Source organism: Dromiciops gliroides, chromosome 4 (assembly GCF_019393635.1).
Source record: "Dromiciops gliroides isolate mDroGli1 chromosome 4, mDroGli1.pri, whole genome shotgun sequence".
Lineage (NCBI taxonomy): Eukaryota > Metazoa > Chordata > Mammalia > Microbiotheria > Microbiotheriidae > Dromiciops > Dromiciops gliroides.
Window position 1 is genome coordinate 462,888,177 of NC_057864.1, and position 26,968 is coordinate 462,915,144.

The following is a 26,968-nucleotide window of genomic DNA, read 5'->3' on the forward strand; positions in this document are numbered from 1 at the left end:
CAAACAAACCCCCTCTGTGTGGCATTTAAAAACCTTCCTGACCCAGCCACAATCTAAGCTTACTATGCTGTCCCCCCACCCCTACCCCAGCTAGCACCCAGCCAAACGGGCTGACTTCCTGCTCTTCACACGCATTCCATCTCTTGCCAACTCGCAGGCTGCACCCCCTGGGTCCAAGATGCAAACCTGCCTCACTTCCACCTTTCCTTAAAAGCTCAGCTGGCAAGGCAGCTAGGTGGCGCAGTGGATAGAACACCGGCCCTGGAGTCAGGAGGACCTGAGTTCAAATCCGAACTCAGACACTTAACACTTACTAGCTGTGTGACCCTGGGCAAGTCACTTAATCCCAATTGCCTCATCAAAAAAAAAAAAAAAGCCTCAGCTGGCTTATCCCCTTCAATAAAAGGCTTTCCCTGACCCCCTTTCTCCACCCCTCTACTCCCCCTCACTCCATCAGATACTGGTGCCTCCCCCCTAGAATAACTTTGTATTTCTTCACATACATTTTGATATGACTATATGTACTTATGTTGTCTCTGCTTGAAAGCAAGTTAGCTCCTTGTGGGCAAGGGATGGTATTTTTTCCTTTTATTCCCATGCCTGGTACACAGGGGGTGCTTAATAAGTGCTGGCTGATTGACTGATTGATAGAAGGGAAAAAAAAACAAACCCCAAGCTTCTGAAATTTAGCAAAAAAATAAAAAAAAGAAGAAAATTGCTGGTTCCTCTGCATCTCCCTGCTGCAGAGATGCTGGGGTTTCTCCTTGATATAAATTTCCTTTCATTTGTGTCAACGGGAGAGGCCTGGTTCTTGAATTATGTTCTTGAATAAATAGCCACACACGGGTGTACAGCGCACGAGCACACACACATACACACACACACACACACCAAAGAGAAACCACCCGACTTTCTCTCTCGGGCCCATGTGAGAGCCTAACTCCTAGGGAGCAAGAATAAATAGGGAGGTTTTATGTGTTTCTGTCAAATGCAAAATTACAGCAAAGAGAGGACCAGCTGAAGCCCTGAGTAAACAGGGTTTAACAGCAGCCAGCCCAGACCTCTCTAATGCAAGCCATGTGCCATCCACGCCTGGCAGATTTACAGTGGCGCATGGGCCCCTCGCAACACCAATGCCACCTGATTTATGCATCTGTGTAAAAAAAAAACCCACCCCCCCAAACCCTCCCTCTCCCGCTTCAGAGCTCCCTAATTTATCACCGCTGTTCATAACCATATTGATCGCCGGTGCCGAATGCGGGCCGAATCTATGTCTACACGTTAAAAGGATTTCTGTATAAATCTCCCTTAATGCTGTGCTGTTTACTGCTTTCATTAAGGTTATGGCAATAACAACTGTATCTATAAGTAAATCGAAACATTATTTTCCGGCCCGCCTTTCCACGCTCGATAACTCAGCACTGGGGCCCGGAGAGGCTCAGGCCGGGCCAGGGCCAGCTCCCCAGTATCAGGCCGGGACGCAGCTGGCACCACTAAGGCGTGGGGCGGCTCCGGCACCGCCACAGCCACAGAGAAGCATCTTAAATGTGCATCTTAGAGGCCTGTCCCTGAGCTCTCAGACGCTCAGCTGTGGCGGGCTCGGCTGGCATGGGAGGCACACAATTATAGGCTCAGAATAAGAATCCTCCCCATTATATTCCAGGCGGCCGGCTGAGGCACCCGGAGCCCACCCTCTTCTCCCCCTCTGCCGGGAGCTCGAGATAATGTTTGGGCCATTTCCTGTAAAACAATCAGGCCGGCAAACAAACTCTGGGGGCAGGAGGGCTCAGGGGGCAGTGGAGTTTTTAAATGGCCAGAATTAAACCTGGAGTCAAACACAATTTATGTCCAGGCTTGCGTGCTATTAGTTAACTGGGAGCCAAATCACGGGGGAACAAACAAACGGAGACAGAACGGCGGGGTATATTAATTGTGTGTGACAAGCGGGCTCCAGCGGCCCTCTATCACTGTTACACACTATTACATTTATCATTAGCTCTTATGGATTTCTTCACTCCTGCCAGCCCATCCTAGCCCTGGGAAGAGCCCTGTGGGGCCGGCAGCTGGAATGGGGGGAGGGGGCTCAGGGCCATGCTGGGATCCCATAGGAAGCTGAGCAATAGAGGCCCACTCTGTAGCTCTCTCAGCCTGCTGTCTCCCTCCTGCTCTCTGAAGAGCAAGGAAAAGAAGCTGGGGAGTGGGCCTGGGGTCCCGGTCAGATGTGGTCTCATACATGCACACGCATGCTCACACACACACAGTTCTCCCAATGCCCAGGATGCCCATAGGCAATCCAGTCCTCTCCATCTGGCATGTGTTACCATGCCTCTGTCTTGGGAGAGTGGGCTGGTGCTTATTTGCATGAATGCTTCCCCCAGACAAGGCCAATGCTAGCCCTCCTGTGGCTCCCACCATTCTGGTGTAGGCCCTAAGAGAGAGTAAGGATTGAGAGCAATCCCACCCCAATCTCTGGCCTACCTTAAGGGAACAGAGGCTAGAGCAGGGGCTCTGAACCTGGAGGGTCCATGGACCCCCCAAGGGATGCACAGATGGATGCCAGGGGGTCTGTGAACTTATATTGGGGAGGGGGGATACATCTTAATTTCACAAACCTCGCTGAAATTAAGCATTTCCCTCAACTATTTAAAAACACGATTGCAAGAAGGGGTCCACTGGGTCATCAGACTGCCCGAGAGACCCCCTTCTCAACATGAGAGACACTAAGATACTCTGAGCCGGAGGATCGGAGACAATCCCATTGGGAGGAGGGGGGCGGGGAAGCTGGAACTCGATGAAAGGGAGGCTGTGTCCATCGGCTGGGGAGTTCTGCTTGGCAGAGCCCACTGGATCACAGGAGGGGATGGTAGGATCCCAGAGGCAGACTTGGAGGCACTGGTTCAGCTCTCCTGACCCTGGTGTGGGGGGGTAGGTCTCTGCTCCCTCCCCCCCCCAGAGGGCCACCTTCCTTCCCAGAGCAGAGAATCATCTACTCACCTGCCCCAACCCTCCCAGCCGCTTGGGAACTTCTGGGGGCCCAGCCCTCCCTGCTCAAGACTCGTTTAGAAAATGTAGTGGGGAGGGGGTGGTGTTAAAAGTTAGAGGCTCGGCACAGAAGGCGAGATATGTGGCCACATGCTACGTGCAGTGTATGGAGTCAAAGGTTAGAAGACACTACACAGCAGAGACAGAAAAAGCAAATGTTTCAGTCCTCACAGCTTATTCTTTCTTTTCTGATACTTTGTCACCATGTCCTGCAAACTGGAAATGGGAAAAAATAAAAAATAAAGACAAGGTGGCGGGGGAGGAGGGGGCTCGAGGTAGGGAGAGAAGGAGAAGGGTGCCCTGGACACGCTTTGGGCTGGGCCAAGGTGCCGGGTTTGTACTTTAGGGGACCTGAGTTGGAAACCCGGTTCTGTCACTAAATACTTAAGTGATCTTGGGGATGTTGCTTTACCTCCTTGGGCCTCAATTTCTTCCTCTTTCAATTGAGGGGGTTGGAGAAGATGGGCTCTGGGGTCCCTACCAGTTCTAGATGGCTGACTGGGCAAGAGCGAAGAGCCCCTTTGGGTGATGGAAGTGGGACAAGAGAATTGAAGAAGTGCCTAGAAAAATTCATGGGAGAATCGGAGGGGGGTGAAAGGGGCCAGGCTGAGGGAGGAGTGTGGCTAGCCCCTTGGTCCCATGGCGGCCCATCCTCCGGCCTCCCAGATTCCTCAGCCTGAGACGACAAATCTGTCTCGGCTAAACCGTTCCCTGGGTGGGTTTTATGAGAGGAAATCGCTGGCACGGTAACGAGGCGCTGGGCCCTTAAATCTCTGCTCTCCCCGGACTGGGACAGGCGCCATCGGAAACAGAGCTAAACAGGGGAATAACTCACCCTGAGCAGGCTCAGGGCCGGGAGGGAGCCAGGCACAGTGGGGGATGGGGGGAGAGGGTGGCTTCTCCTCTGGAAGACAGTCAATGCAGGGCCCAGGAAAGCTTCGGCCTGGGTTAAAATCTCAGCTCATCCCTGGGTGACTTTAATCACTTGAATCTCGCTGGCCTGTAGGACAGACCAGGTCCCTTTGGGCTCTACAGTTAGTCTGAGGACCAGGGCCTGGAACCCAGCATGGAACATGAGATGGGGAGGGGGACTACTCTGCCTCATTTCTTTCCAGAGCCTGGGCTCAGAGGAGGCCCCAGTCTCCGCCTCATCCCCGGGTCCCACACACCTGTTAATGAGGTCCTCGTTATCGTCACTCTCCATTTCATCTTCGATGGCGGCCTGCAGATCCCCGATGCGCTTGAAGGCAAGCTTCAGGTCCGCCTGCAGGCTCTGGTTGGCAGCTTCCAGACTCTCCAGGTCCATCTCCTGGGGAGGACACAGCAGCCCACCATTGTGTGGGAGAGGATCCCAGCCCCTGGTAAGGTGCCCTGGGTCAGCACCCCCTCCTGCCCTTGGCGCCAGGCTCTCCTGTGTTCTTGGTGGGACACCCTTTCAAGGACCCTGGCCCGCGCTCATGCGTTTGACGCTTCTCTTTGGGTAGGCATCAGCCGACCCCTCCCTCTCCTGTACCTGACTCACTCCCATCCAACAAAACTGGCCCCCCCACACCCCACCCCACTGCTACTTTGTAGGGTCAGCCCCGACCAGGCACAGTGGATAGAATTCGGCCCTTTGAGAAGCCCCCGAGGACAGTTACCAGCTCATGCTTCTTGCGGCTGGCCTCGGCCTCCTTCTTGGCCAGCTCTCCCATCTCCTCCTTGGTGTCTCGGAGCTGTCTCTGGAGCCGCTTGTTCTGCTCTTTCTCTCTGTTCTCCGCGGCGCTGCGCTGATCCCGCTCCTCCGTCAGCTTTTCCATGTTTTCCTTCAGCCGGCTGGATAGGTTCTGCAGGGGCCGGAGGAGGAAGGCAGAGCAAGTGGGCCAAGGGCCGGGAGGAGGGGGAGCAGGGCCTTCCCAGCTCCTGTGGGTCTTGCCCCAAAGGCTGGAAAGTGTTCTTTCTCACAGCCAGCGGGTCAGTAAATGCACTCGGCTGACCATGGTCCAGACAGGGTGCTGAGATCAGGGACTATGAAGAAAGGCAAAGCAGAGCCAATGGCCACATACACACAAGGAATTTGCAGAGGGGAAGGAACGAGGGGGAGATGGGGGGGGGATTTGAGATGATCCGCGAAGGCATCTGAGAGAGGAATGAGGATGGAGTGTGCTCCTGATGGAGGACACAGCCCGTGCAAAGGCACGGAGAGGGAGAATGAACGAAGGAGAGGGAGGCAGACAGAGCTAGAATCCCACCATCCTCACAGGGCAAGGAGGCCTCACAGTGGGGGAAGTGGTCTGAAATAAGGGGAGGGGGGAGCAGCCGCCAGCCCTCCTCCCACAGAGTGAGAGGCCCAAAGAGAGAGGGGAGGCTGGAGCATTGGGGGACTGGAGCAAAAGGGATCGAATGTAATCCATGGGCAATAGAGTCTGGAGTGCAGAGGCCCAGAGGGAAAGAAGGGAAAGGGGAAAGGAGGAGGAAGAGAGAGAGAGGGAGGGAGGGGGAGAAGGAATGAGGGAAGAAAGGAAAGGAAAAAGAGGGAGGGAGGGGGAAAAGAGAGGGGAAAGAGAAGAAAAGGGGGAAAGGAAAGGAGGGAGCAGAAGAAAGGAGAGGGGGAAGGGAGGGGAGAAAAGAGAAAAAGGAAGGGAGGAAAGGGAGATGGGGAGAAATGTGGGGGAAAGAAAAGGGGAACAGGAGAGAAGGATGGGAGAGAGGGAAAGTGGTAAAAGGTGGGGAGAAAGGAGGAGAAGAGAGAAAAAGGGAGAAGAGAACCAAGGGAGGAGGAGGGGGCAGAGGCAAGTAAAAGGAGATGAGGAATCAGTAAAAAACAGAAAAGGGAAAGAGGTGACAGGAGAAGAGAGGAAGGAGGGGAAACAATGGAGGGGGGAGGGGGAGGGAGGGAAGAAGGGGAGATGAGTGAGGAGAAATTCAATGAGCTGAGAGGCTAGGGAGGCAGGGAGGCAGAGGGGGAGGGAGGGAAGAGGAACAGAGGGAGCCCGCCTGGTCCGCTGCATATTGATGGCTCTGCTGAGGAGCAGGGTGGGAGATGGATTCGGGAGTGGGAAGGGGGGTGGCCAGGCAAATAGGAAGACGAGAAGCAGCGCTACAAGGGTCCCTCGGTGTAAGCTGAAGCAGAATATCAAGCAGGTGGGGGGCACGATGCCGGGAGGGCTGGGCCCAGGAGCTCCCCCTCCTCCCCTGACTGGGGAGCTTGATGATGAGGGGGGGAGAAGGGCAGGGGGGCGGGGATGAGGCCCCTGGGGCCTGAAGAGGGGGCCAAAGTCCAGGTATACCCCCCCATACCCCACCCCCGGGATGGGGCTGACCCCAAGTAAGAAGTTGGGGGCACTCAGAGGGGCATTCCCAAGCGCTTGCCTCCTCTCACTCAGGGTCCTTGGCCCCCTGCCTCCGGGTGGGGAGGGGGGCAGCTACTGATGGCTTTTTTCTCCAGTGTGATATTCGGGAAAGAGGAGGGACAGGTGCCTCAGGGCATCGCCATGGGGGGGGGCACAGAGAACAGAATGGAAGCTGAGATGGACCCTTCTGGGGTGCTTGTGCACCACGGGGGTGGGGCAGTGCACAGTGCACTGGCTTTGGAATCGGAGGGCCTGAGTTCAAATCTCGCCTCTAACACTACCCATGGGACCTTGGGCAAGTCACTTCCCCCCTAGCTAGGCCTCAGTTTCCTCATCTGTAAAATGGGCTCTGAGGTCCCTTCCGACTTGAGATCTATGATGTTATAAAGAACCCTATGATCTTATGAGCTGAATACGAATCCTGTCTCTGACCACCTGCATGACCTTGGGTGGGACTCTGAGCCTCGGTTTCCTAATCGATAAACCGAGAGAACTAGATTCGTCGCTGCATGAGGTCCCTCCCAGCTGGCAATCTAGGAGTCTGTGGTCCCATCCCTTCAGGTGACCGCCACCAAGGCCCCTGGCATGACTTGTGGGGGCCCCGTCCTGCTTTCTATCAGAGGGGCCCAAGGCCCAGGAAGAGAGCACGCACCTCCAAGCGCTTCACTTGAGTCTTCTCAAACTCCAGACGAGTCTCCAGCTCCCGGATCTTGGCTTCCTGCCGGCTCACCAGCGACTTGTCCACCATGGACTGCTCCAGAAACTCCACTTGGCTCTGGAGAGCTTGCATCTGGGAGGAAGAGGAGGACACAGAGAAATGACCGAGGGCCTTGCCCAGCTCACGGGCTGAGCCCAGGACGGGAGGGGAGCAGGGTCTACGGACCGGCCGGGCACCCGGAGGAGACACAAAAGGGGGCCCTGGGGAAGGGGAGGGAGGATACGGGGGCCAGGCCAGAATCCTGCCCCACCTGCCACGGGCATTCCATCCCCTGGTCCACATCTCTCTACAGAGAGCAAAAGGGAAGCCCAGGACTCAGGGAATCAGAAAAAGGCAAGGAGGCAGAGGATGTGCCAAGGCCTGCCAGGAAGGAGCTCATCAGGCACACTTCCTCCCCTCAGGGGGCTGCCGAGCTCCCCCTCCCCGAGGACGCAGGCATCCCAGCATCCCCTTCTCCAGCAAGAGGAAGGCCCCGCTACCTTCTCCTGAAGCTCCTGCTTCTCCTTGTTGGCCTCTTCCAGCTGAATTTGGAGGTCGTTCATTTGGGCCAGGTCCCGGGAAGCCTGGGGAAGGAAGGGACAATGTCAGCTCCCAGAGGCCAGGGAGACTGTTACTTTTGCCTTTGCAGCCTGACACGCAGGAGGGACTCAGAAAATGCTTGTGGGAATTGTTTTATGGAAGGAGGAGCTGATTCAGAGGCCACAGAGAGACAAGGCCTCCCACAAACCTCGAGGACAGAGATTCACACCCCTCCCACCCCAGAGACTTGGCCACATCCCGGCACTGGATGGGCCTTTGCTATCTATCGATCAATGCACAAGTATTTCTTAGGCACCTACTACGTGCCGGGCACTATGCTAAGTGTGAAGAATGAAGCAATCCCTGCCCCAGAAGAGTTTAGAGGGGAAATGATAAGGACATTCATAAAAGAATAGAAAATCAATAGTTAAACAAGGTAGCTTGGGAGGGAGAGCACTAGCAGTTGGGGGAATCTGGAAAGGCTCCGTGCCAGAGCTTAGTCTTGAAGGGAGAAAGGGGGTCTTTGAGGTAGAGGGAGGGAGGGAGGGCATCCCAGGCATGAGGGCCGCCCACGCAAAGGGGTGATGAGAGGCATGTGGGAGGAGCCATGTGCGAGGAGCCATGTGCTGAGGGGTGTGGGAGCCCTGGGCAGCTAATGTCCAGTGGGGCTGGGAAGGTAGACAGGGGCCAGGTGGTGAGGGGCTTCCGAAGCTCCACAGAGGAGTTCATGCTTTGTCCTAGAGGCAATAGGGAGCCATTGATGTGTATGGAGCAGGCAGTGCCAGGTGAGATTGGTGTGGAAGGAAAAGAAGCCAAGGAGAGGGGGCAGATGGGTGGGGCCGCTACCTGGGCCACAGCAGCCTTGTGCTTCTTCATGAGCTCATTCATGTCCTCCTGGTCCTCCTCCAGGCGGCTCTGGACCTCGTTCTTCTCCCGTTGAAGGCGGCTCACCTGCTCCTCTAGCTGGGGAGAGGCAGTAGACAGGACCGTCAGGGCTCAGCCACCAAGGGTGGACCCCAGGGTGACGCATCTAGGTCTCCATCTGAGCTGCCCCTGAGACGGGCTGCCGGTCCTCTGTCCAGGGTCAGCTCCTCAGCCATAAGGAGAGTGTGAGGTGCAGGGTTCAAATCCTGCTTCTGATACTCACTACCTATGGAAGCTTGAGCAAGTCCAATTAGACTGTGAGCTCTGTCCCAATAGCGCCCCCCACCCCGAGCCTTTTCTATAACCCTAACACTCAGCATAGTGCCTCGAACATAGTAGGTGCTTCATTAGTGCTTGTTAACTGTTCAATGATTTCCTCCTTGAGGCCGAAGTTTCTTCATCTATCAAAGGGGAGGGTTAGACTAGGTGGAGTCTGAGGTCCCTCCCAGTTTGAGATCCAGGATCCTAGCAGTGGGGAGCCCTAGGTCTGGAGTCAGGAGGCCTGGGTTCTAGCCCCAACTCTCCCTAAACTGACCCGTGTGGTCTTGGGCAGGTCACTTAACAACCCCAGGCTTCGGCCTCCTCTACTGTCAAATAGGGGGTTGTACCAGCCGGCCTAAGAGGCGTCTTCTAGCGCTAAATCTATGATTCCATCCATGCTTCTAGGATCCTGCTTCTGACATTTACTACCTGTGTGACCTTGGGCAAGTCAACTTAACCACCTCGGGCCTCAGTTTCCTCGTCTGTAAAACGGGGGAGTTGCACTAGCTGGGCTGGCTGGAGGTCTGTGAACAGGTACCACTTAGGGAGGAGTGACAAAGGCAAGAGAGGCTCGTCTTTCCCACGTCCTCGGGTTGAGCTGCTTCCTCACGCTAGGGTCGAGTGCCCCCCAGTGTACGACCAACCTCGCAGGGCATCTCCTAGGGGAAGTCCCTTGGGAGACACTGGGGGGAATGAAGGTGTGTACTGAGCAAATAGCCCCGACCCCCTTGGCCTGGGCAAGGTCTTAGCCGTGTATTAGACATGTGCCATGCTCCTTAAAACCAGCCAGCTCCAGATTCCTACCTGCCAAGGACAGCCTGGGCCCTATGCACCCGCACCTCTACACCCTCCTGGGGGGAGAGAGGGGCGGGAAGGAGACAGCCAACAGTGTCTGCAGCAAATGAATGAATCTATTAGCCCGTAATTCCAAACCAAAACGACTGCGTTGGCTCCTTCTCTGCCCCATCCATCTTGTTACCGGGCTGTGGGGAGCTGGGGAAAGCCTCCGCCAAGAAATTTATTAACTCGGATTTAAATAAAATGGTAATTCTGTAACAGCCTTTTTTAACGCAATTAGGGAGTTTGAATCACTCACCTGCAAACTGCTGAGGAGCCCAAATGCCACAGGGATAAATCAAACCCAGGAGATTGGCATCTCTCGATGGCCGCATGGATGGCAGGGGCAGTTGGGATGGGGGGGAGGGGCTCTCTCCCTGGCACCCAACTGTGACTGCCTGCCACGAACCCTCTGCCTCCTCCTAGCGCTGCCCCCCACTCCCCCAGCCCTACGCAGGTGCTGGTGCTTCAAACCACCATAATGAATTCTCTGTCGATAGGCCGAGAGGGAGGCGACGAATTAAAAAGAAGACATTAAATAAGGGCTCTAATTACCCAGCACTTTCCATCAGCAGGCCAGGCTGGGCAGGCGGGGAGGAGAGAAGGGCATCCTTCCCTCTTACTGGTACTTCTGCGAATCTCTGGGTGCCTGTTTACATCACCCGCCACATTAGCTGCCTTTATTTATGACGCTGAGGCCGCGGCCAAGCCCCACCCCCCCACACACAGGTGGTTAAATAGGGAGGTGAGAGCTCCCTGGGTTCTGTCTTCTCTTGCCGGCCTGTGCCAGAGCCCCCAGTACCAGGGCAGAGTCCCCACTTAAGGGGGAGGAGGTTGGGGTTGGAAAGAGAAGGTGTCCATTTCAACAGCCCTGATCCAAGGATGAGTGCTATTTAACGGCAGAAGGCACCCCTAGCTCTATCAGAGGACCTGCATTTGAATTCCGACTCTGATGTTTACTACAAGGATGACCTTGGTCTGACCTGATGGACTCTGAGGTCCCTCCAGCTGGAAATCTGTGATGGAGGATTCTCAGAACTAGGAGGAGGCAGTGAAGAGGGGGCAGACGGGCCGCCTGAGACACGGCTCCATTTTGGGGGCAGGGGACTTTGGTCTGAATCCCATCTCTGATATTTACTCCCTGTGTTGAATCTGTCACATCGCCTCCCTGGGCCTCAGTTTCCTTAACTGTAAAATGAAGGGGAGCTTTCTAGCTTCTAGATTCATAACCCTGTGTACTTACTACCTCTATAACCGTGGACAAGGCACCTTGCCCCCAGCAAGGGGAGTGGTGAATGGAGTTTCCCAGTCTGGATGGGGTCAACAAGGCTTCGTCTGACCCCAGTCCTCACTGCCCACCAACGGCCTCACTATCTCCCATCCACGAGTCCTTACCCCAGTCTTGGCTTTGGAGATGTCATCGATCTGGAGGTGAAGGTCTTCAATCTCCACCTCCATCGCCTTCCTTGCTTTCACAGCCGCCGCACAGGTGAATTCTGACTCTTCCAGCTGGACAAAGAGCCCACCCACCCAGGAAGAGATGGTCAGAGAGCACCGCCCTCGGCCTAAGGGTAGCTGGGTGGTGCAGTGGGTAGAACACTCGGACTGAAGTCCAAATCCAATCTACAATTCCAAACCAATTCTAAAATGCCCATCTTCGTATCTATCTCTCTCCCTGTGCATAGATCACCTGTGCGTGCATCTATCTATAGGTATCTATCTACTTATTGATTTTCCTATATGTCATCTATCTTCCTAACTATATATATCTATCTTGTGTATATATTTATCTACCTCTCCATTTTCCTATACGTTATCGACCTTTCTGGCTATGTATACATCATCCGTGTACCCATGGACGCCTATGTACGTGTTTTGGTAACTGTCTTCCCAGCTATCTATCTTCCTATTGATGATCTGTCTATAAAGATACTTACTAGTTCTGGGACCCTAAGCAAGCCACTCTCACCTCTGTCTGCCTCGGTTTCCTCATCTAGAAAATGGGGGTCATAGTAGCGCCGACCTCCCGTATTGTTGTGAGGATCAAGGGAGATAATAATTGTAAAGCACTTAGCAAAATGTCTGCCATATAGTAGGTGCTATATAAATGTTAGCTATCATCATCGTCATGCATAGATATGTATATGTATGTACGTGTGTGTATGTATATATAAAATTAAAACTGTGTAGGTGCCTCCTAAAGGGGGAGGGAACATACAAAGTATTTCTCTCTTTTTTCCTTTTTCTTGTCTTTGCATCCCTAGCTCAGTGCCTGGCATACAGTCAGCACTTAATAAGTGCTTGTTAAATGAACGTATGCCAGATAGATTTGATGATAGGTTTTGAAGTCTAGCGGGGATGACTATGGAATCATAGGTCTAAAGCCGGCAGGGTCATGGAGGGGATCCCTTTTTTCGGCCTGGCTGCACGAAGTGACCTCCTGGTTCTGAAATGCTGTCGTTCTGATTCTGTAATCCCAATGAGCCAATGGGCAGTGCTGTGTACAGCTCGGGGGTGTTGCTTCAGCTGCCTCTTTGGGGAAGCCCTGACCTTGATTCCAGAGCGCGTAGAGGAGGGTGTGAGGGCGTCTTTGAAGTGAGGGGGGTGAGGCAGCTGGGAGAATTCCCTCTCTCCCTTCCCAATGGCTCAAGCTCAAGTGTGGCAGATGAAGAGCCAGCAGCAATTTGATTCAGCAAACTTGTAAGCAAGTACAAACCCCTACACACAGGCCCCTATGTTAGTGGTGGGGTGGGCAGCTTGCTGACTGGCAGGACCCCCCAGGGCCTGGGTTTGAATCCTGCCTTATCACCTGTGGGCCTCACTTTTTCCTTGAGTGGGGTTAAATTTAGATGATTCCTAAGGCCTGGGGATAACACTGGGCTATTTCTCAGAAGTACCTGATTCTTGAGCTGGGCGATTTCCCTCTTGCTGGGTGCGTTGTTCTTCAGGTGGTCCAGCATGATCTGGGCGTCCGCCAGTAGGGCCTTGGTGCGTTTCAGGTCCTTCCGCAGGCGCTTCTCGGACTCCAGGTCCCGCTGACTCACCTGTGTGAGCACAGGCTGTGAGGCCTCACCAGCCACCTCCCACTATTCCCCAATTTTATCCCCACTGTTCCAGGAGGGGCCCCATCTTGTTCACTTCATTCCCCAGGCTTCTCACCAGCTGCCTTCCCACCCTGGAGAAACCCCTGCCCTGAGGCCCTGCTCGCCTGACGGGGGACCCCCTAGCCCAACTGGGGACCCCCTAGCCTGGCTACTCTTTAGGAGAGGGCCCAGCCACGATTCATTTCATTCTCTTCCCAGCCGGCACCCTTCCCTTCCCCCTCCCAGCTCCCCTCATCCACTGTCTTTTCCCAACAGAGGGGAAGGTCATTGGGGTGGGGCCTGCTTCTTAGCCTATGTGTACATCCTCAGTGCCGGGTACCTAGTAAGAGCTTCATCAATGCCACCTCTATCAACCAATCAATCAATCTTCCTATCTATGTAGCTTATCATCTATGTATGCAGCTATCTGTTTTCTCAGTTTATCTGTCTATTGCTTTCTCCCCTGAGTCTAACTATCCAATCATTGTTTCTTTCTATGTATCTATGTATCTATTTCTGTATTTTTATCTATTTCTGTTTATCTCTCTCTGTATCTTTATCTCTCTCCCTATCATCTATCTTCCTATCTGTATATCTATATATCTCCATTTCCCCATCACCTGTCTTCCTATCTATGTATTGCTTTCTCTGTTTCTCTCTCTCTCTCTCATTCTCTCCCCCCTTCTCTCCTTCTCTCTCTCCATCTATCTATCATCCCTCAGATCTCCCCCTGGTGACTTGTAACCAGCCCCGCCCAGGTGAGCAGAGCACCTCATGGGGCCATTCACGGACGACAGGCTTGGCCCAGGCCTGTGACTTGCGTGACCCAACGTGGCTCTTGCCGCTAGGAGGATTCGGGGGTGGGGGTAACGGTCTGAGCAGGCCCCGCCCGCTGCCATGATGGGCTCCCCGCCCCCCGCCGCTGCCCTACCTGGTCACTCAGGGCAGTGAGCTTGCCCTCCAGCTCCCTCTTCTCCCGCAGAACCTTCTGCTTGTCCTCATACTCCTCCTCCAACTGTGCTTCCATCTGCTTCAACTAAAGCCAGAGGGTAGAAGAAAACGTTGGCCTCCCTGGTGCCCATTAGCATGTCCGAGACAGAGGGATCATGGCACCCCTTCCCCATCCTGCTGGGTTCCTTCTACACGAGGGGAGCAAGATGGGGGAGAATGAGGTTGCTTGGGTGCACAGGCTCTGAATAACTATGGTTCTCAGAGCCCAGGATGCCTCTGAGATCTAGGACAACCTCTCCAGCCTCAGTTTCCTTATCTGTAAAATTAAGTTGGGCTAGGTGACCTCCGAAGTCTTTTTCAGCTCCAGAACAATTCTAATAGGTCAGGAGGCTAGGGATAGCAGACCACATACAAAGGCCACCCCAAGTGGACAGCAGGATGATACCCCTGGTTAACAATTAGTAAGAGGGCAGCTAGGTGGCGCAGTGGATAAAGCACCGGCCCTGGATTCAGGAGTACCTGAGTTCAAATCCGGCCTCAGACACTTGACACTTACTAGCTGTGTGACCCTGGACAAGTCACTTAACCCCCATTGCCCCTCCAAAACAACAACAACAACAACAACAACAAAACAATTAGTAAGACCCAGAGGCCACCAGGGGCCAGGGTCAATCCCCCACCTCCTCCCGGTGAGGTGAGCTAGCCACAGGAAGGGAAGTAGGGACTCAGTGGGCGCTTGGTTGGCATAGGTGGCTAGGGCTGCTGGGAGCAGAGGCAGCCCTGAGGGACGAGGAATCTCTCGGATCTACAGGGGTCACAAGCAGCAGTTGCGGAGGACTCCATGAGGGACAGGCTATTCTGGGGAAGGTGGGGCAGAATAGGTGTGGAGGGGGGTGCAGTTGGGTGACTGCCTCCCAAAGGCTTGGAGCTCAAGTGCCCAAAGTCCCGGGGAGGATGGGGGTGGGGATGGCGCTGGCCCCGGGTGCCAAGTCTTAGCAGCAGGTCTACCGCGTAGACATCCTTACCTTCTTCTGGCATGACTGGCGGACTTCCTCGACTTCCTCATCTCGGCCTTCGATCTCCTTTGAGTGGGTCTGTCTTGTCCGCTCCATCTCCATCTCAAGTCGAAGCTTGGCCTGGAGGCAGAGGGGAGGAGGGGTTCTTCAAGTCAGCTCCCTGGATGACCAGCACCCTTATCCCCAGCACCCCAACACAAATCAATCAAGCAACAAGCACTTATTAAGCCCCACTGTGTGTCAGGCATTATGGTATACAATATATACAATGACAAAAACGCAACCATCCCTGCCCTCAAAGAGCAACTGTTCTATTGTACTCTTTTTTTTGTTTCAAAATGGATTTTTATTCATATATTTTTGTCTTCAATCTCCTAGATTTCCCTTGTATCCCGGCCCCTCCTTCCAAGTCACAGCATTCTTTCATATTCTATTCTATTCCAACCCATGTCTAAACATTACCTGGACTGGACCTCACTGGTGTGCTCTACTAAGGCAGACTGACCCAGCTCTGCCGCTTGCAGTCTTAAAGAGCTGCTGGAGGCAATAGACAAGAAGTGACTTGCCCAGGGTCACTCAGCCTGAGTGTGCTGGAGTTGGGATTTGAAGACAGGTCGTTATGACTCTGGGGCTAGCTCTCTATCCACTAGGCCATACTGCCCATCAGAGATACATATGTAAGGAGATAGAAAATCTGTACAGATAAATAAGGGAGGTGTTTTTGAGGGAGGGGGAGGCTCTAGCAGCTGGGGTCAAGAAAGGTCTCCTGGAGGACGATAAGGCGGCACTTGAGCTAAGGTTTGAAAGAAACCAGGGAATCTAAGATGAGTAGGTGAGGATGGAGCGCAAGGGGGCATGGCCTGGACAGAGGTATGGAGATGGGAGATAGTTTCACGGGGGAGGTGGGCTTACACCAAGAAGATCAAATTTGACAGGATGAGCTATTAGAGAAGAGGGGAAGGGGCTCCCTGGAGGTTTCACCCTGTTGGGGTGGTGGCTCCTGTTCAGAAGGGGGTGAGGATGGCTCTCCAGGCTGGGTGAGAAGGCTAATAATGCCCAAGCCTCAGGCCTCTCACAAAATTCCCTGCCTACCCAGGCAACTATGCCCACAATCAATGAAATCTGAGTTAAAATCCAGCCTTAGACATATATTAGCTGTATGACCCTAGGCAAGTCACTTAACCTCTGTTTGACTCAGTTTCCTCCAATTGCGATGCGAGAATGATACTAATAGCAACTACCTCCCAGGGTTGTTGGAGGAACCAAATGAGAACTCTGCAAAGCAGCTAGCCTAGTGCCTGGCATGCAGGAGGTGCCTAATACATGCTAGTCATCCTTGTGATTATTTCTAGTCACATTCAAACCACAGCCTGGGAGATGAGACAGATGGAATCAATTCCCTTGCCTTCCCCATGTGACCCTAAACATACCCCATCAATGTTTCACCGAGGTCAAGGTAGGTTGGCCTGGCCTAGCAAACTAAGAGGCTGAAGCTTGACCCTGAAGACTAGATGAGAAAGTATACTTCCCTCTCTTCTTTGCAAAGGTGGGAGACTGTGGGTGCAGAATACTGTATATACTGTCAGACTTGGGTGACGGTTAATTTTGCTGATAAGTTCCTGATTTATCTTTCTTTTTTATTCTTTGTGAAGGGATAGTTATCTGGATGGCAAAGAGGAAGAATGAAATGTAGGTGATAGAAAAATGGAAGATATCATGATTTTTTTTTTTTAGTGAGACAATTGGGGTTAAGTGACTTACCCAGGGTCACACAGCTAGTAAGTGTTAAGTGTCTGAGGCTGGATTTGAACTCAGGTACTCCTGACTCCAGGACCAGTGCTCTATGCACTGTGCCATGTAGCTGCCCTGATATCATGAATTTTTAAAAAAGAAAGAAAGAAAATAGTCTGCGCCTCTCACATATCTCTAGCTAGGCTTTGCAAGCAGGGTTAAAGTGAGGCCCTTTCTTCCCCTACCAACCTGGGTGAGGAGACTCGGGCAAATGGAAGCATCAAAGGCAATGTGGTGTAGCCGGTGTCAAGTCCCACTGGATGTGGGATGAAAGAAACCCTGGGTTTGAAACCCACCCTTGATACTTAGTAGCTGTGTGATCCTAGACAAGTCACCTGCCCTCTCTAGGCCTCATGAGGATGATTTTAGCACCTAACTCACTGGGGTGCGGTGAGCTTAGCACAGTGCCCAGCACAGAGAAGGGCCTTAGTAAGTGTGCGCTTCCTTCCTTCCTCTGACAGTCCCCGTCTCCTATATCGGTGCCCCCCAACCCTTACCTGCTCCAGCATCTGGATGGTTCCTGCTTGCTCATCCAGCTCCTCTTCCTGATCTTTGGTCTTAGCTTCCAGATCTCGGAGCTGCTTCTTGATCTTGGCCAGAGAGGCTTCATCTTTGGATTCCTGGGAAGAGATGTCCTGGAGCTCCGCCTCCAGGGAGACCACCTTCTGGGTGAAGCCAGCGATGTCCATGTCTTTTTCCTAAGGCGAGAGAAGATGATGTCTCAGCTGGGGATGGGGATGGAGTTAGTGAAACGGGGACACCACCAGTGGGGGCTCGGAGACCACACTCACCTCCATCTGCTGTTTCAAACTAAAAACTTCTGCCAGGAGGGCGTCTTTCTCCCGGTGTAGTTTCTCCCGCTGTAGCTTCTCCCGCTGGGCCTCCTCGTGGGCCTGAGAAAGCTCGCTGTCAAACCTGGATGGGACAGAACACGTGGCACATCAGTCTGAGGGGAGGGCTTTCTGTCCTGCTGCCTCCAGAGATGACAAGGGAGTTGTGGATAAGAGAATGGAGCAGAAAATCCTGGCGGAAAGCTGACTCTTGAGATCTTGAGCTGGAGATGATCTCAGAGACCACCTAGTCCAGCCCCCCTCATTTTACAGAGGAGGAGACTGAGAATCAGGAAAATTAAGTGACTTGTCCAAGGCCACGCAGGTGGTAGGACTTGAACCCAATTCCCAAACCAGTCCTTTTTGCAATGTACTGCATTGTCTCTTTGACACTTGCAGGTAGGAGTAGCTAGGTGGCACGGCGGGTTGAGCGCCAGCCCTGGAGCCAGCAGGAACTGAGTTCAAATCTGGCCTCAGATACTGACTAGCTGTGTGATCCTAAGCAAGCCACTTAACCCTGACTGCCTCAAAATAAGAGATACCTGAGGGTATGTAGGGATCCCAGATCAAGCTGTGGCCCTGCAGCAGTTCACCTTGATCTCCCTTCCCTGGGGCAGTCAGGGCTTACTTAGGTAATTCATTCTGCCCATGGATACGGAAGCAGAAGAGGCTCCTCCCTCATCAAGACAGAAAGAAACAGATATCAAATCCTTCTTCCCAAGGCTTTCACTTGGGAGGCTGCATGGGACACAGAATTGGGAGAACTGGGTTCAAATCCAGTCTCAGACAGGGTCTGCGCAGCCCTGGGCAAATTGTTTAACCTGCCCGGGCCTCAGTTTCCACATCTGTAAAAGGAGAGGGGTTGGATCTGAGAGCCCCCAACTCCCTTCCAGGTCTAAATGTATGATCCCATGGCCGGCAGACCCTGGCCAAGCCAGGAGTGCAGCATGGCTTGCTTGCTCTCCCCCTCGAGTTCTGATGCCAACCTCTGGGCACAGACCCACTCACTCCAAGAGCACCCGCAGACGTCACAGGCCCCACACTACACTGCACTCCCCCCCTCCCCAGGCTGCCACTTTCCCCTCCCCCTGCCTCCCTGCTGTGCCCGGTTGGCAGCGTGCTTCAGCGGGCACACGGTTGGGGGGCCTCTCTCTTTACTCCTTCACTCACCAGCCTTTCATTTCCCGCCCAGAGACTCTAAATAATGAGCAAATTGCTGAAATTCCTCTCAACACCTTCTCTGAATAGCTAATCAGGCAGTCCCACCAAAAAACGAAGTGTTGCACCCCCCTCCACAAACTCCAGGCAGCCAAACCTAATAAGGTGCCCAGCAGGGAGCTCGGTAGCACGTTAACTAGCCTGGGCTGGCACTATCCTCGAGGGGCTCAGGGAAAAGGGAGCAGGGGAGTCTCTGGGGAGAAGATGGGTCAAGGAGGCAGCTGGGGGAAAAGGAGCCCTCCCTGATCGGTCCAGCCACGTTCATGGGGAACTCTGAGATGGCACCTTCTATAGCTCCCACCGCCCAATGGACACTGCTCTTACTGGGGATCTTAGAGGCGTAAACTGTGACAGGCCAGTGAGAGGCAGGAAACTGGGCACGTGCCCAGGTGGCATGAGCCCTTTGGCATTGGCGGAGAGGCCTCTCCTCTCCATCACAACGGGACTGGCATCTGCCCTCATCCCACTGGGGTTTCCCATCCTCCCCAGGGGGCAGAGTCTCCTCAGCTTTACCTCCTCTCCTAATGAAGAAGCCCCCACTAGGGAAATTAATTTAGATTGGATTCCCTCCAGTGAGGGCTCTGGCCCCCCTCCTTTGTGCCATTACTGTAATGAGATGGAAGTATCTCTCGCTCTGCAGTTTAATGACATCGGAGTCAGGGGGGTGGGTTTGTGTGTTTGTAGAACTGAGTCAAGCTGAGACAGAGGGAATGTTGGGGAACAGGAGTTGGGGGGGCCCTTTAGGGAAGAGGGGAGCTCTGAATCCCAGGGAAACCCCAGCTGCTGCTCTGTCTTCAAGTTGGAGATGAACTTGGCACGAGTTCAGATGATTGTCCAGATTCATGACAGATGTGGAAACAGCCCCTTGCCCCCCACCTGGCATGTTGAGAGAGGTCAAGCTTATGTTTTCCCTTCTTTTCTCCCCAGTCCAGGGTGCGAGGGAATTGTGGGGCTCCTGCACCGTATATCAGGGAACCTTGAGGGACTTGGGGTGTCCCTGCATCTGACTGAGCGAGAAAGAAAAGGAAGACGTGCCTAGAAGCTGGGGGAGAGGCACAAGCGGGGCCCATGTCACCCACCTCCTCTGCTTCTTCTCCAGCTCATGGTTGCGGACCTGCTGGCCCTCCAGGTGAAGTCGGATGTCCTGCAGCTCCGCCGTTAGCCGCTGACACTTCTTCTTGAGCTGCTGGTGTGTCCGCTGGCTCTCATCGCTATCAGCCTGCAGGTCTACCAGCTGGGGAGCCAGAGCAGAGAGAGGAAGGGGAGTCAGGGCAACTCAGGCCACGCAGCAGTGGAGCAAGATATGGAGGCTGAGTGTTGGGGGAGATGGAGAGAGAGGAAAGAGAGGAGAGAGACAGGGGGAGGAGAGAGGGAAAGAGAAAGGGGGCAGAGGGAGAGGGAGATGGGTAAGAGGGAGAGAGGGAGAGAGGGAGAAAGGGAGGAAGAGAGGGAGGGAAGAACAGAGGAAGAAAGAATGACAGAGAGGGAGGGAGAGGAAGGGAGGGAAGGAGAGAAGGGAGAGAAGGGAAGGAAAGAGAGGAAGAGAAAAGAGAGAGAGATCGAGACAGAGAGAGGAGAGAGGGGGAGAAAAAGAGGGAGGGAGTAAGGAGAGAGGGAGGGAAGGGAGGGAAGGAAGGGAAGGAGAAAGGGAGGGAAGGGAGGGAAGAAGAGAAGAAAAAAGTAACAGAGAGGGAGGGAGTAAAGCAGGAGAGAGGGAGGGAAAGAGAAAAAGAGAGGGGAAGAAAGAGAGGAAGGGAAGAAGGAAGGGAGGGAAGGAGAGAGAAGGGGAGGGAGAGGAATGAAAGAGAGGGAGATGAGGCAGCTAGGTGGTACATTAGATAAAGCACCAGCCCTGGATTCAGAAGGACCTGAGTTCAAATCCGGCCTCAGACACTTGACACATTCTAGCTGTGTGACCCTGGGCAAGAAAAAAAGAAAAAAAAGAGAGGGAGAGAAAGAGAAAGAGACAGAGAGAGAAGAGAGAAAGGGGAAGAAAAGGAGAGAGAAAGGGAGGGAAGAAAGATTTAAAAAAAGAGAGGAGGGAGAAGAAGAGAAGAGAAGAGGGGAGAGAGAGAGAAAAACAGAGATAGAGAAGAGTGGGGGAAGGAGAGAGAACCTGTGTAGGTTCAGCTAAGAGCAGGAGAAGCAGGGGAGAGACAGGTGAAATAAGGACCATAGAGCACTATGGGGGGGGGGGTTGACAAGACCAGGAGATCAGGTGGGGGGTGGGGAGGTATAGACCAATGGCAAGAACAACAACATAATGGGACAGAAATAGAGAAATGATTGACTCCAGGCAAAGACTGGGACATGCTTTGGACACAGCTGACTTGGGAGACGATCTTGCAGACTTGTTACAAGGGTTTTCCTTCCTGCCCCCCCCCCATGGGGTTGGGAAGGTGAGACAGAAAGAAAATAGATTTTTGCTAACTGAAATTAAAATAAAGGGGGAAAAAAGAAATAGCTCCAAAAAGCTTGAGAAAAGAAAAAAGAGGAAGAGTCAAAGGGAAAGAAGGAAAGAAGGAAGGAAGGAAAGAAGGAAGGAAGGAAGGAAGGAAGGAAGGAAGGAAGGAAGGAAGGAAGGAAGGAAGGAAGGAAGGAAGGAAGGAAGGAAGGAGAAGAAAGGGAGGGAAGGAAGGGAGGAAGAAGAAAGGGAGGGAAGGAAGGGAGGGATCGAGGGAGGGAGGGAGGAAAGGAGGGAAGAAAAGAAGGGGAGGAAGGAAGAGAGAGAGAAGAAAGGAGACGAGAAAGGAGGGGGCAGAGGAAGGGGAAGGGAAGAAGCTCTGTTTAGGCACATAATGTTCAAGGCCAAGTTATGCCCTAAGAGGATACAGAGACAAAGGGAGCCGGACCTTGGCCTGGAGGAGCTTCTGGTCTAGCAAGGGGAGACACCAGGCCTGTGAGGAGGGGGCGGCCACAGGGATGGTGTTGGCCAACACGCCGCAGCGACACTGCTTTGATTCTTGTGCCCAAAGCAGGAGGTGGGCAGGCGTGGGAAGGATGGGCACTGGAGGGGCCCCGAGCTACAGCAAGGCCAAGGGGAAGCTGGCCAGGGTGACCCGATGTGGAACGGTCAGGTCTGGGCCAGGCTGGATTGACTGGGCTGGGTGAGTTTGCCCTCGCTGGGTCATGGGTCACCACTCACCACTGGGTGGAGGAGAAAGAAGCTTTGGGGTTAGAAGTCAGAGACCTGGGACCAAGCACCAGGCTGTGTGGGACAGTGGAAAGCACACTGGCTTTGCAATCAAAGGACCCCGGTGCGGATGGTGCCGCTGATGCTTACTGCCTGTGTGGCCCTGGACAAGTCAATGACTTAACCTCTCTGGACCTCAGTTCCTTTACCTGTAGAATAAGGGGGTTGGACTAGCTGGCCTTGGAGTTTCCTTCCAGCTTGAGATCTCTGTCCCTTTCAAGGACCAAGCCCTGGAACCCACGCCAGGAGCCTCCCAGAAAACTTGCCGAGCAAGAAGAGAGGGTTACCCTGACATCTGGGTGCCAAAGGCCCGTCCCCGGGCAGCGAGGATGCGGCCCCCTCACCCGCCACACTCACCTTCCTCTCCAGCTGCCTCTTACTCTGCTGTTCCACTTCCAACTTGTCCTCAAACTCCTGCTGCAGCCGCTTCTTGGTGAAGTCGACCTCTCGAACCGCCCGCTCGTACTTGAGGCGCCACTCCCCACCTGCAGTCAGGGTATGGGGAAGACTGAAGGGCAGGGCACCCTTAGGGAGCCGGGAAGTGTGGGGGAGGAGAGCTGAGTTGATGACAAAGTGAAGGATGAGGTGGGAGGAGCTCTGGGGCACCAGCAGAGGCAGCTTCTCCTACGGAGGGGCCTGAGGGGCCTCCCCCCAATCCAACAGGGTCCCCACCACCCTGGTCATAACGATGAGACTTTGGGCTGTGACAATGCCCTTGAGCCATTTAACGAAAGCTACAGACTCCTTCTCACAATTACGTGTTTTAAATAATCGAAGGAAATGCTCAATTTTCGTTAGAGGTAATTAAAAATAAAATGGATTTGTTTTTCCCCATCCAAGTTCATGGACTCCCTGAAATCCATCCAGAGTCCCCTTGGGGCCCCTGCCGAGGAGCCGCAAGGGACCTCAGAGGTCATCTCATCCAGCCCCCATACTTCTTGACAGTTGAGGTTATGACTGGCTCAAGGTCACACAGGCACCCGGAGCCAGAGTCTCGGACGCCACCGCCCTCCATCCCCACTCCTGGCTGGACACTCACCCGAGTCATCATCATCTATCTCCCCATTGAGTTCAGTAGCTCGGATAAGCCTAGCTTCCATCACCTCGATCTCCATGGCCTCCGTCTGCTTCTTCAGCGCATCATACTGGGTCTGCCATGTGGGAGGGCAGGGGGTGCTCAGGAGAAGCCCCCTCCACCCGCACCCACCCACCCGTGAATAGGGCAACCCTGCGCTTGACTCGCTTGGTCCAAAAGCCGTCAGAGGAAGGCTAGGCGAGGGGTAAAACGTGCCGATCCCCTTTCTGGGGAGGGAGAAGGGCCCAGAGGCTCCCCAGACCCCTGGTCCTCCTCACCTGCAGCTCCTTCATCTCCTTCTCGGCCCGGAGCCGCTCGGCCGCCTCGGCATCCAGGAGCTGGGAAGCCGACTCTCCAGTATTCCGCTCATCCGCCAACTCGGATGTCAGCTCTGAGATCTGGGGTGGGGGAGGAGGAGGAAGAGAGGAGTCATCCCCAACTGCTCTCCCACCTGGAGACTGGTACCTGAGCAACCGGCACCCAGCAACGCCACCCGGGACTCGGGCTCCTCTGGGGCACGGCGGGAGGCCTCCCACGCCGGCCACAGGGCAGCCAGGCCCACTCACCCGAGTCTCCAGGCGGTCGCTATTGAGCCGAAGCTCGTTGCGTTCCTTTTCCACCTTCTCGAGCTTGCTCCGGAGCTGCTGAATTTCCTCCTAGAGACAGACCAAGCAGCCAAATTAGGGAGCATCTCCTTGTGCCAAGCATCATGGTTTGTTTTTTTTTTTTTTTTGCAGGGCAATGGGGGTTAAGTGACTTGCCCAGGGTCACACAGTTAGTAAGTGTCAAGTGTCTGAGGCCAGATTTGAACTCAGGTACTCCTGAATCCAGGGCTGGTGCTTTATCCACTGCGCCACCTAGCCGCCTCCCAAGCATCATGTTAAACAGTACCGGGCATGCACAGACAACTGTCCCTCTGCCCTCGAGGAGGAGCCACTCTGTAGAAGGAGAGACAGTCTGAGTCCCCGGCCTCGAATCCTGACACCAGAATCTGTCTCCTTGAGGATGCTAGAGCAGGGAGTCGGAAGAACCAGGTTCAAATCCTGTCTCTGCCACTTATTATGTGACCTTGGGCAAGTCACTTCTCAGGGCCTCAGTTTCCCCTCTGTAAAATGAAGGGGTGTGTGGACTAGTCGACCTAGCTCTAAACCCATGATCCTGGGGGAAGGTGGGGAGGATCCCGGGGGTCAGTGACTTTCAGTCCAGGGAACCGTAGCAGGAACTTTGAGGGACAAACCAAACTTGCTCTAGAAAACCAATCGATGCCTCAGTTGTGGATTGGGGGAGAGGCCGGGATGGGGGTATCTGGAAGTACAGGAGGAAGCACCTTCCCCTTCCCCCACCCACTACTTCTAGGCAGAAGTGGCCAGCCCCCTCTCACCCTGGTATCCATCCCCTAACTCTGCCCACCCACAGGCAAGAAAGGCTTCGGACAGAGGGGACAAGTCCAGACAGGGATGCCTGTTTGTTTCTGATAAGAGAGGCAGCCGGAACCCACACCCCATTCAGTGGGTGGGCACCTTTCACTCTGTAGAGCCTGGGGGCCAGAGCCCTGGGCAGGGGAGGCCTCTGGAGCAGCCCTGAGCACCCCAAGGGTGGGTTCCTGAGCCGTGGGGCAGCAGAGACCCAGGCTCAAATGCCAGCTCTAAATCTTACTGTTGGGCAAGTTTCTAGGCCCTGGTTGGTCCCTCTGTAAGATGAGGGGGTGGGGCAGACATAGCCAATGGGAGAATGTTTGGTTTGACCGCATACATTTGTATTTGTTACAGGGGTTTTGTCTCTTTTTTGGAGGGGGAGAGAGGAGTGAATCAAAGAGAGATAAACTAAGTGCTCGTTGTTAACTGAAACAATACAATGAATTTTTAAGATGTGAGGGCATCATAAAATGAGGGGGTGGGAGGAGAGGGCCAAGCCCCTGGGAGCCGAGACCCCCAACTCACGTCCTTGCCGCGGATCTGTTCCTCCGACAGTTGCACCTCCACGAGAGGCCGCACGGCTGTAAAAAGCCTCCACCACGGCCAGTCCTTTACCCCTTGGTTCTTTTTAATGTTCTTCTGGACACAACGAATGGCCAGGTCTTGGATCTGAAATCACAGGAGCTCTCACTTACCTGGTGTTCTAAGGCTTGGGAAACCCATTGAGTGTCACTGTCCCAGTTTGACAGATGAGGAACCTGGCACTCAGAGAGGCTGACCATCTGGCCCAGGGTCACACAGCTAGGAAGGATTAGGGATATTAGATTCAAATTCCACGTCTGATGTTTACTATCTGGATGACTTTGAACAAATCGCCTAACTTCTCCGGGCCTCAGTTTACTCAACTGTAAAATGAGGGGCAGGCCTAGGCAGCCCTGCAGCTCTGGACTCAGGATCCTACAATCCCCTGGGGGTTTCATCCACTTGGTTTCCCCATCCTTGCTGTCCCTCTGTTTGCAAGCCCTGGTCAGTAAGGGCAGTTGGAGGTGGGACAGCCAGGCCTGACCACTGGGGCTGAGCCCCATTCCGGGAGCTCCCTGGTCTCTTCTCATTAGGACTAATTTCATCCACTTTATCAGCCACGTGGTTCTTTCCCTGGCTCTGGCCCGGATGTCCCATAAAACCTAATCTTGCTGAAACACAAGAGACGTTGGTGGCGGCTGCTTTATGGACGTGCTAATAGGAAAAGGAGCCTCTGACACAGCTCCTTAATCTTCATGGAAAGACCCGGGATCCAGAGCCCGACCCACCCCTACCCCACAAGGCTCCTCTGTCCACGGCGGGGAACACACCACTTCCTCTTGGCACGGATACCCCAAGGAGTTGGGACGCTCACCAGCGCTCGTCCTGGCTGGCTGCTGAGGAAGCCACGGGAGGGACAGAGGCAAGACTAACGGATCTGGAGTCAAAGGGCCTGAGTTCAAATCCCTCCCCTGCCGCTTTGAACAAGTCACCTCCTGTTTCTAGGACTATCTATGTCTTTAAAATGAGGGGGCTGGACAACACAATCCCCGAGGTCTCTTCTAGCTCTCGCCCCACTCCCTAGGGGTTAATGCAATTGGGAATGCCTCGGTCCCCTTGCCAGCCCAAGTCCCACTTCTTGGTCCTCTGCACACTTCCCCTGAGTTCTAACTACGCCCTTCCCAGCTGAGGAAGTGAGCCATGGATGGGCATCTGGGGTCAGCCCAGCAGCCGGTCCCCCAGAGGGGCAGTACCTTTCTCTTCTGGAAGTGCTGACGGGCCAAGTAACCCCGGCAGGCTGCCTGGAAGAGAGTCAAGTTCTTGCTGGTCTGCTCATCTCTCTGTTCCTCTAATCGGGCCAAGGTGCCTGCCCGGAAAAATACCTGTGGGAAAAGGGAACAGATGAAGGCAGGAGGCTAGGCCCAGGGGGCCAGCACAGCCTGGGGAAGGAGAGCTGGGAAGCGGGGGAGCAGAGCCTCTGCGAGCGAGCCAGGGCCAGCCAAACAGGTGGGAAAGGTGTGGGGGACAGAGGAGGGGAGCGGGGCACACAGAGCAAGGGAGGGGGGCCAGGGAAGACCCACAACTCTCGAGAGGGAAGCAGGAGGGGAAAATGGAGAACAGGTGGGTCAAGACACAGCCCCTCTACCGAGGCAGTGGCAGCGGGGCTGCAGAGGGGGCGTTTCCTACCAGCCGTCCAGTTAAAAATGCCAAAGGCTTCCACACCATTCCCTTCCCCCCAGCCCAGAAAGCCCAGCTTCTGGCTTCCCACCTTTGAGGTCAAGATGCAAGGTCAAGGTTGGGGGTGATACTGGCTGTAGGTCTACCCCAGGAGGGGACCCCAGCTCCCTCCTTTCCCAGTAGCTACATTAGAATTCAGAGCCCTGCCGGGAATGGAGCAGACTATATAGGAAGAAGGGGGGGGATAGGGCACAAAGGCCCTGGCCCCTCCCCCGGCCCCACCTCTCCCCACTCAGTTTCATCTTCCCGAAGCCTCTTCTTTCATGTGGTGACGCCCCTGCCCCCAGCCCCCACCCCTCCCCACACCCAAGCTTCCTCTCTTTGGTGGTAAAGCCAGTGGGGTGGGTGGTGGCTGGCCTAGGCAAGGGACCTGTCTTACAGGTTTGGGGCTGGAGGGTAGACGCAAGAGGCACCAGCCCAGCAGGCGCCCCCGCTCCTTGCCTCACCCCTCACTCCATGGCGCTGGCCCTGGCTGGAACCAGGACCTTCTTCTGGGGGAAGAGG

The 26,968-nt window shown here is 54.3% G+C and overlaps 1 protein-coding gene across 21 annotated transcripts in view; it reads right to left on the bottom strand.

Moving 5' to 3' along the window:
- Positions 1–26,968, bottom strand: part of MYO18A (myosin XVIIIA) — a 153,434-nt gene that overhangs the window by 12,607 nt on the left and 113,859 nt on the right. For 14 of the 21 annotated variants that reach the window (XM_043999889.1, XM_043999894.1, XM_043999892.1 and 11 more), the window contains 19 exons: positions 25,981–26,109; positions 24,731–24,874; positions 23,357–23,446; positions 23,069–23,188; positions 22,755–22,866; positions 22,073–22,200; positions 19,602–19,756; positions 17,266–17,389; positions 16,972–17,172; positions 14,693–14,803; positions 13,648–13,752; positions 12,531–12,677; positions 11,029–11,142; positions 8,458–8,574; positions 7,572–7,655; positions 7,027–7,164; positions 4,683–4,868; positions 4,212–4,351; positions 3,214–3,258 (listed from right to left, as the gene is read on the bottom strand). In XM_043999889.1, coding sequence (XP_043855824.1) covers positions 3,214–3,258; positions 4,212–4,351; positions 4,683–4,868; positions 7,027–7,164; positions 7,572–7,655; positions 8,458–8,574; positions 11,029–11,142; positions 12,531–12,677; positions 13,648–13,752; positions 14,693–14,803; positions 16,972–17,172; positions 17,266–17,389; positions 19,602–19,756; positions 22,073–22,200; positions 22,755–22,866; positions 23,069–23,188; positions 23,357–23,446; positions 24,731–24,874; positions 25,981–26,109 — 2,390 coding nt within the window. The remainder of the gene's footprint in view (positions 1–3,213; positions 3,259–4,211; positions 4,352–4,682; positions 4,869–7,026; positions 7,165–7,571; positions 7,656–8,457; positions 8,575–11,028; positions 11,143–12,530; positions 12,678–13,647; positions 13,753–14,692; positions 14,804–16,971; positions 17,173–17,265; positions 17,390–19,601; positions 19,757–22,072; positions 22,201–22,754; positions 22,867–23,068; positions 23,189–23,356; positions 23,447–24,730; positions 24,875–25,980; positions 26,110–26,968) is intronic. The other 7 variants (XM_043999896.1, XM_043999895.1, XM_043999893.1 and 4 more) reach the window with 1 other exon arrangement.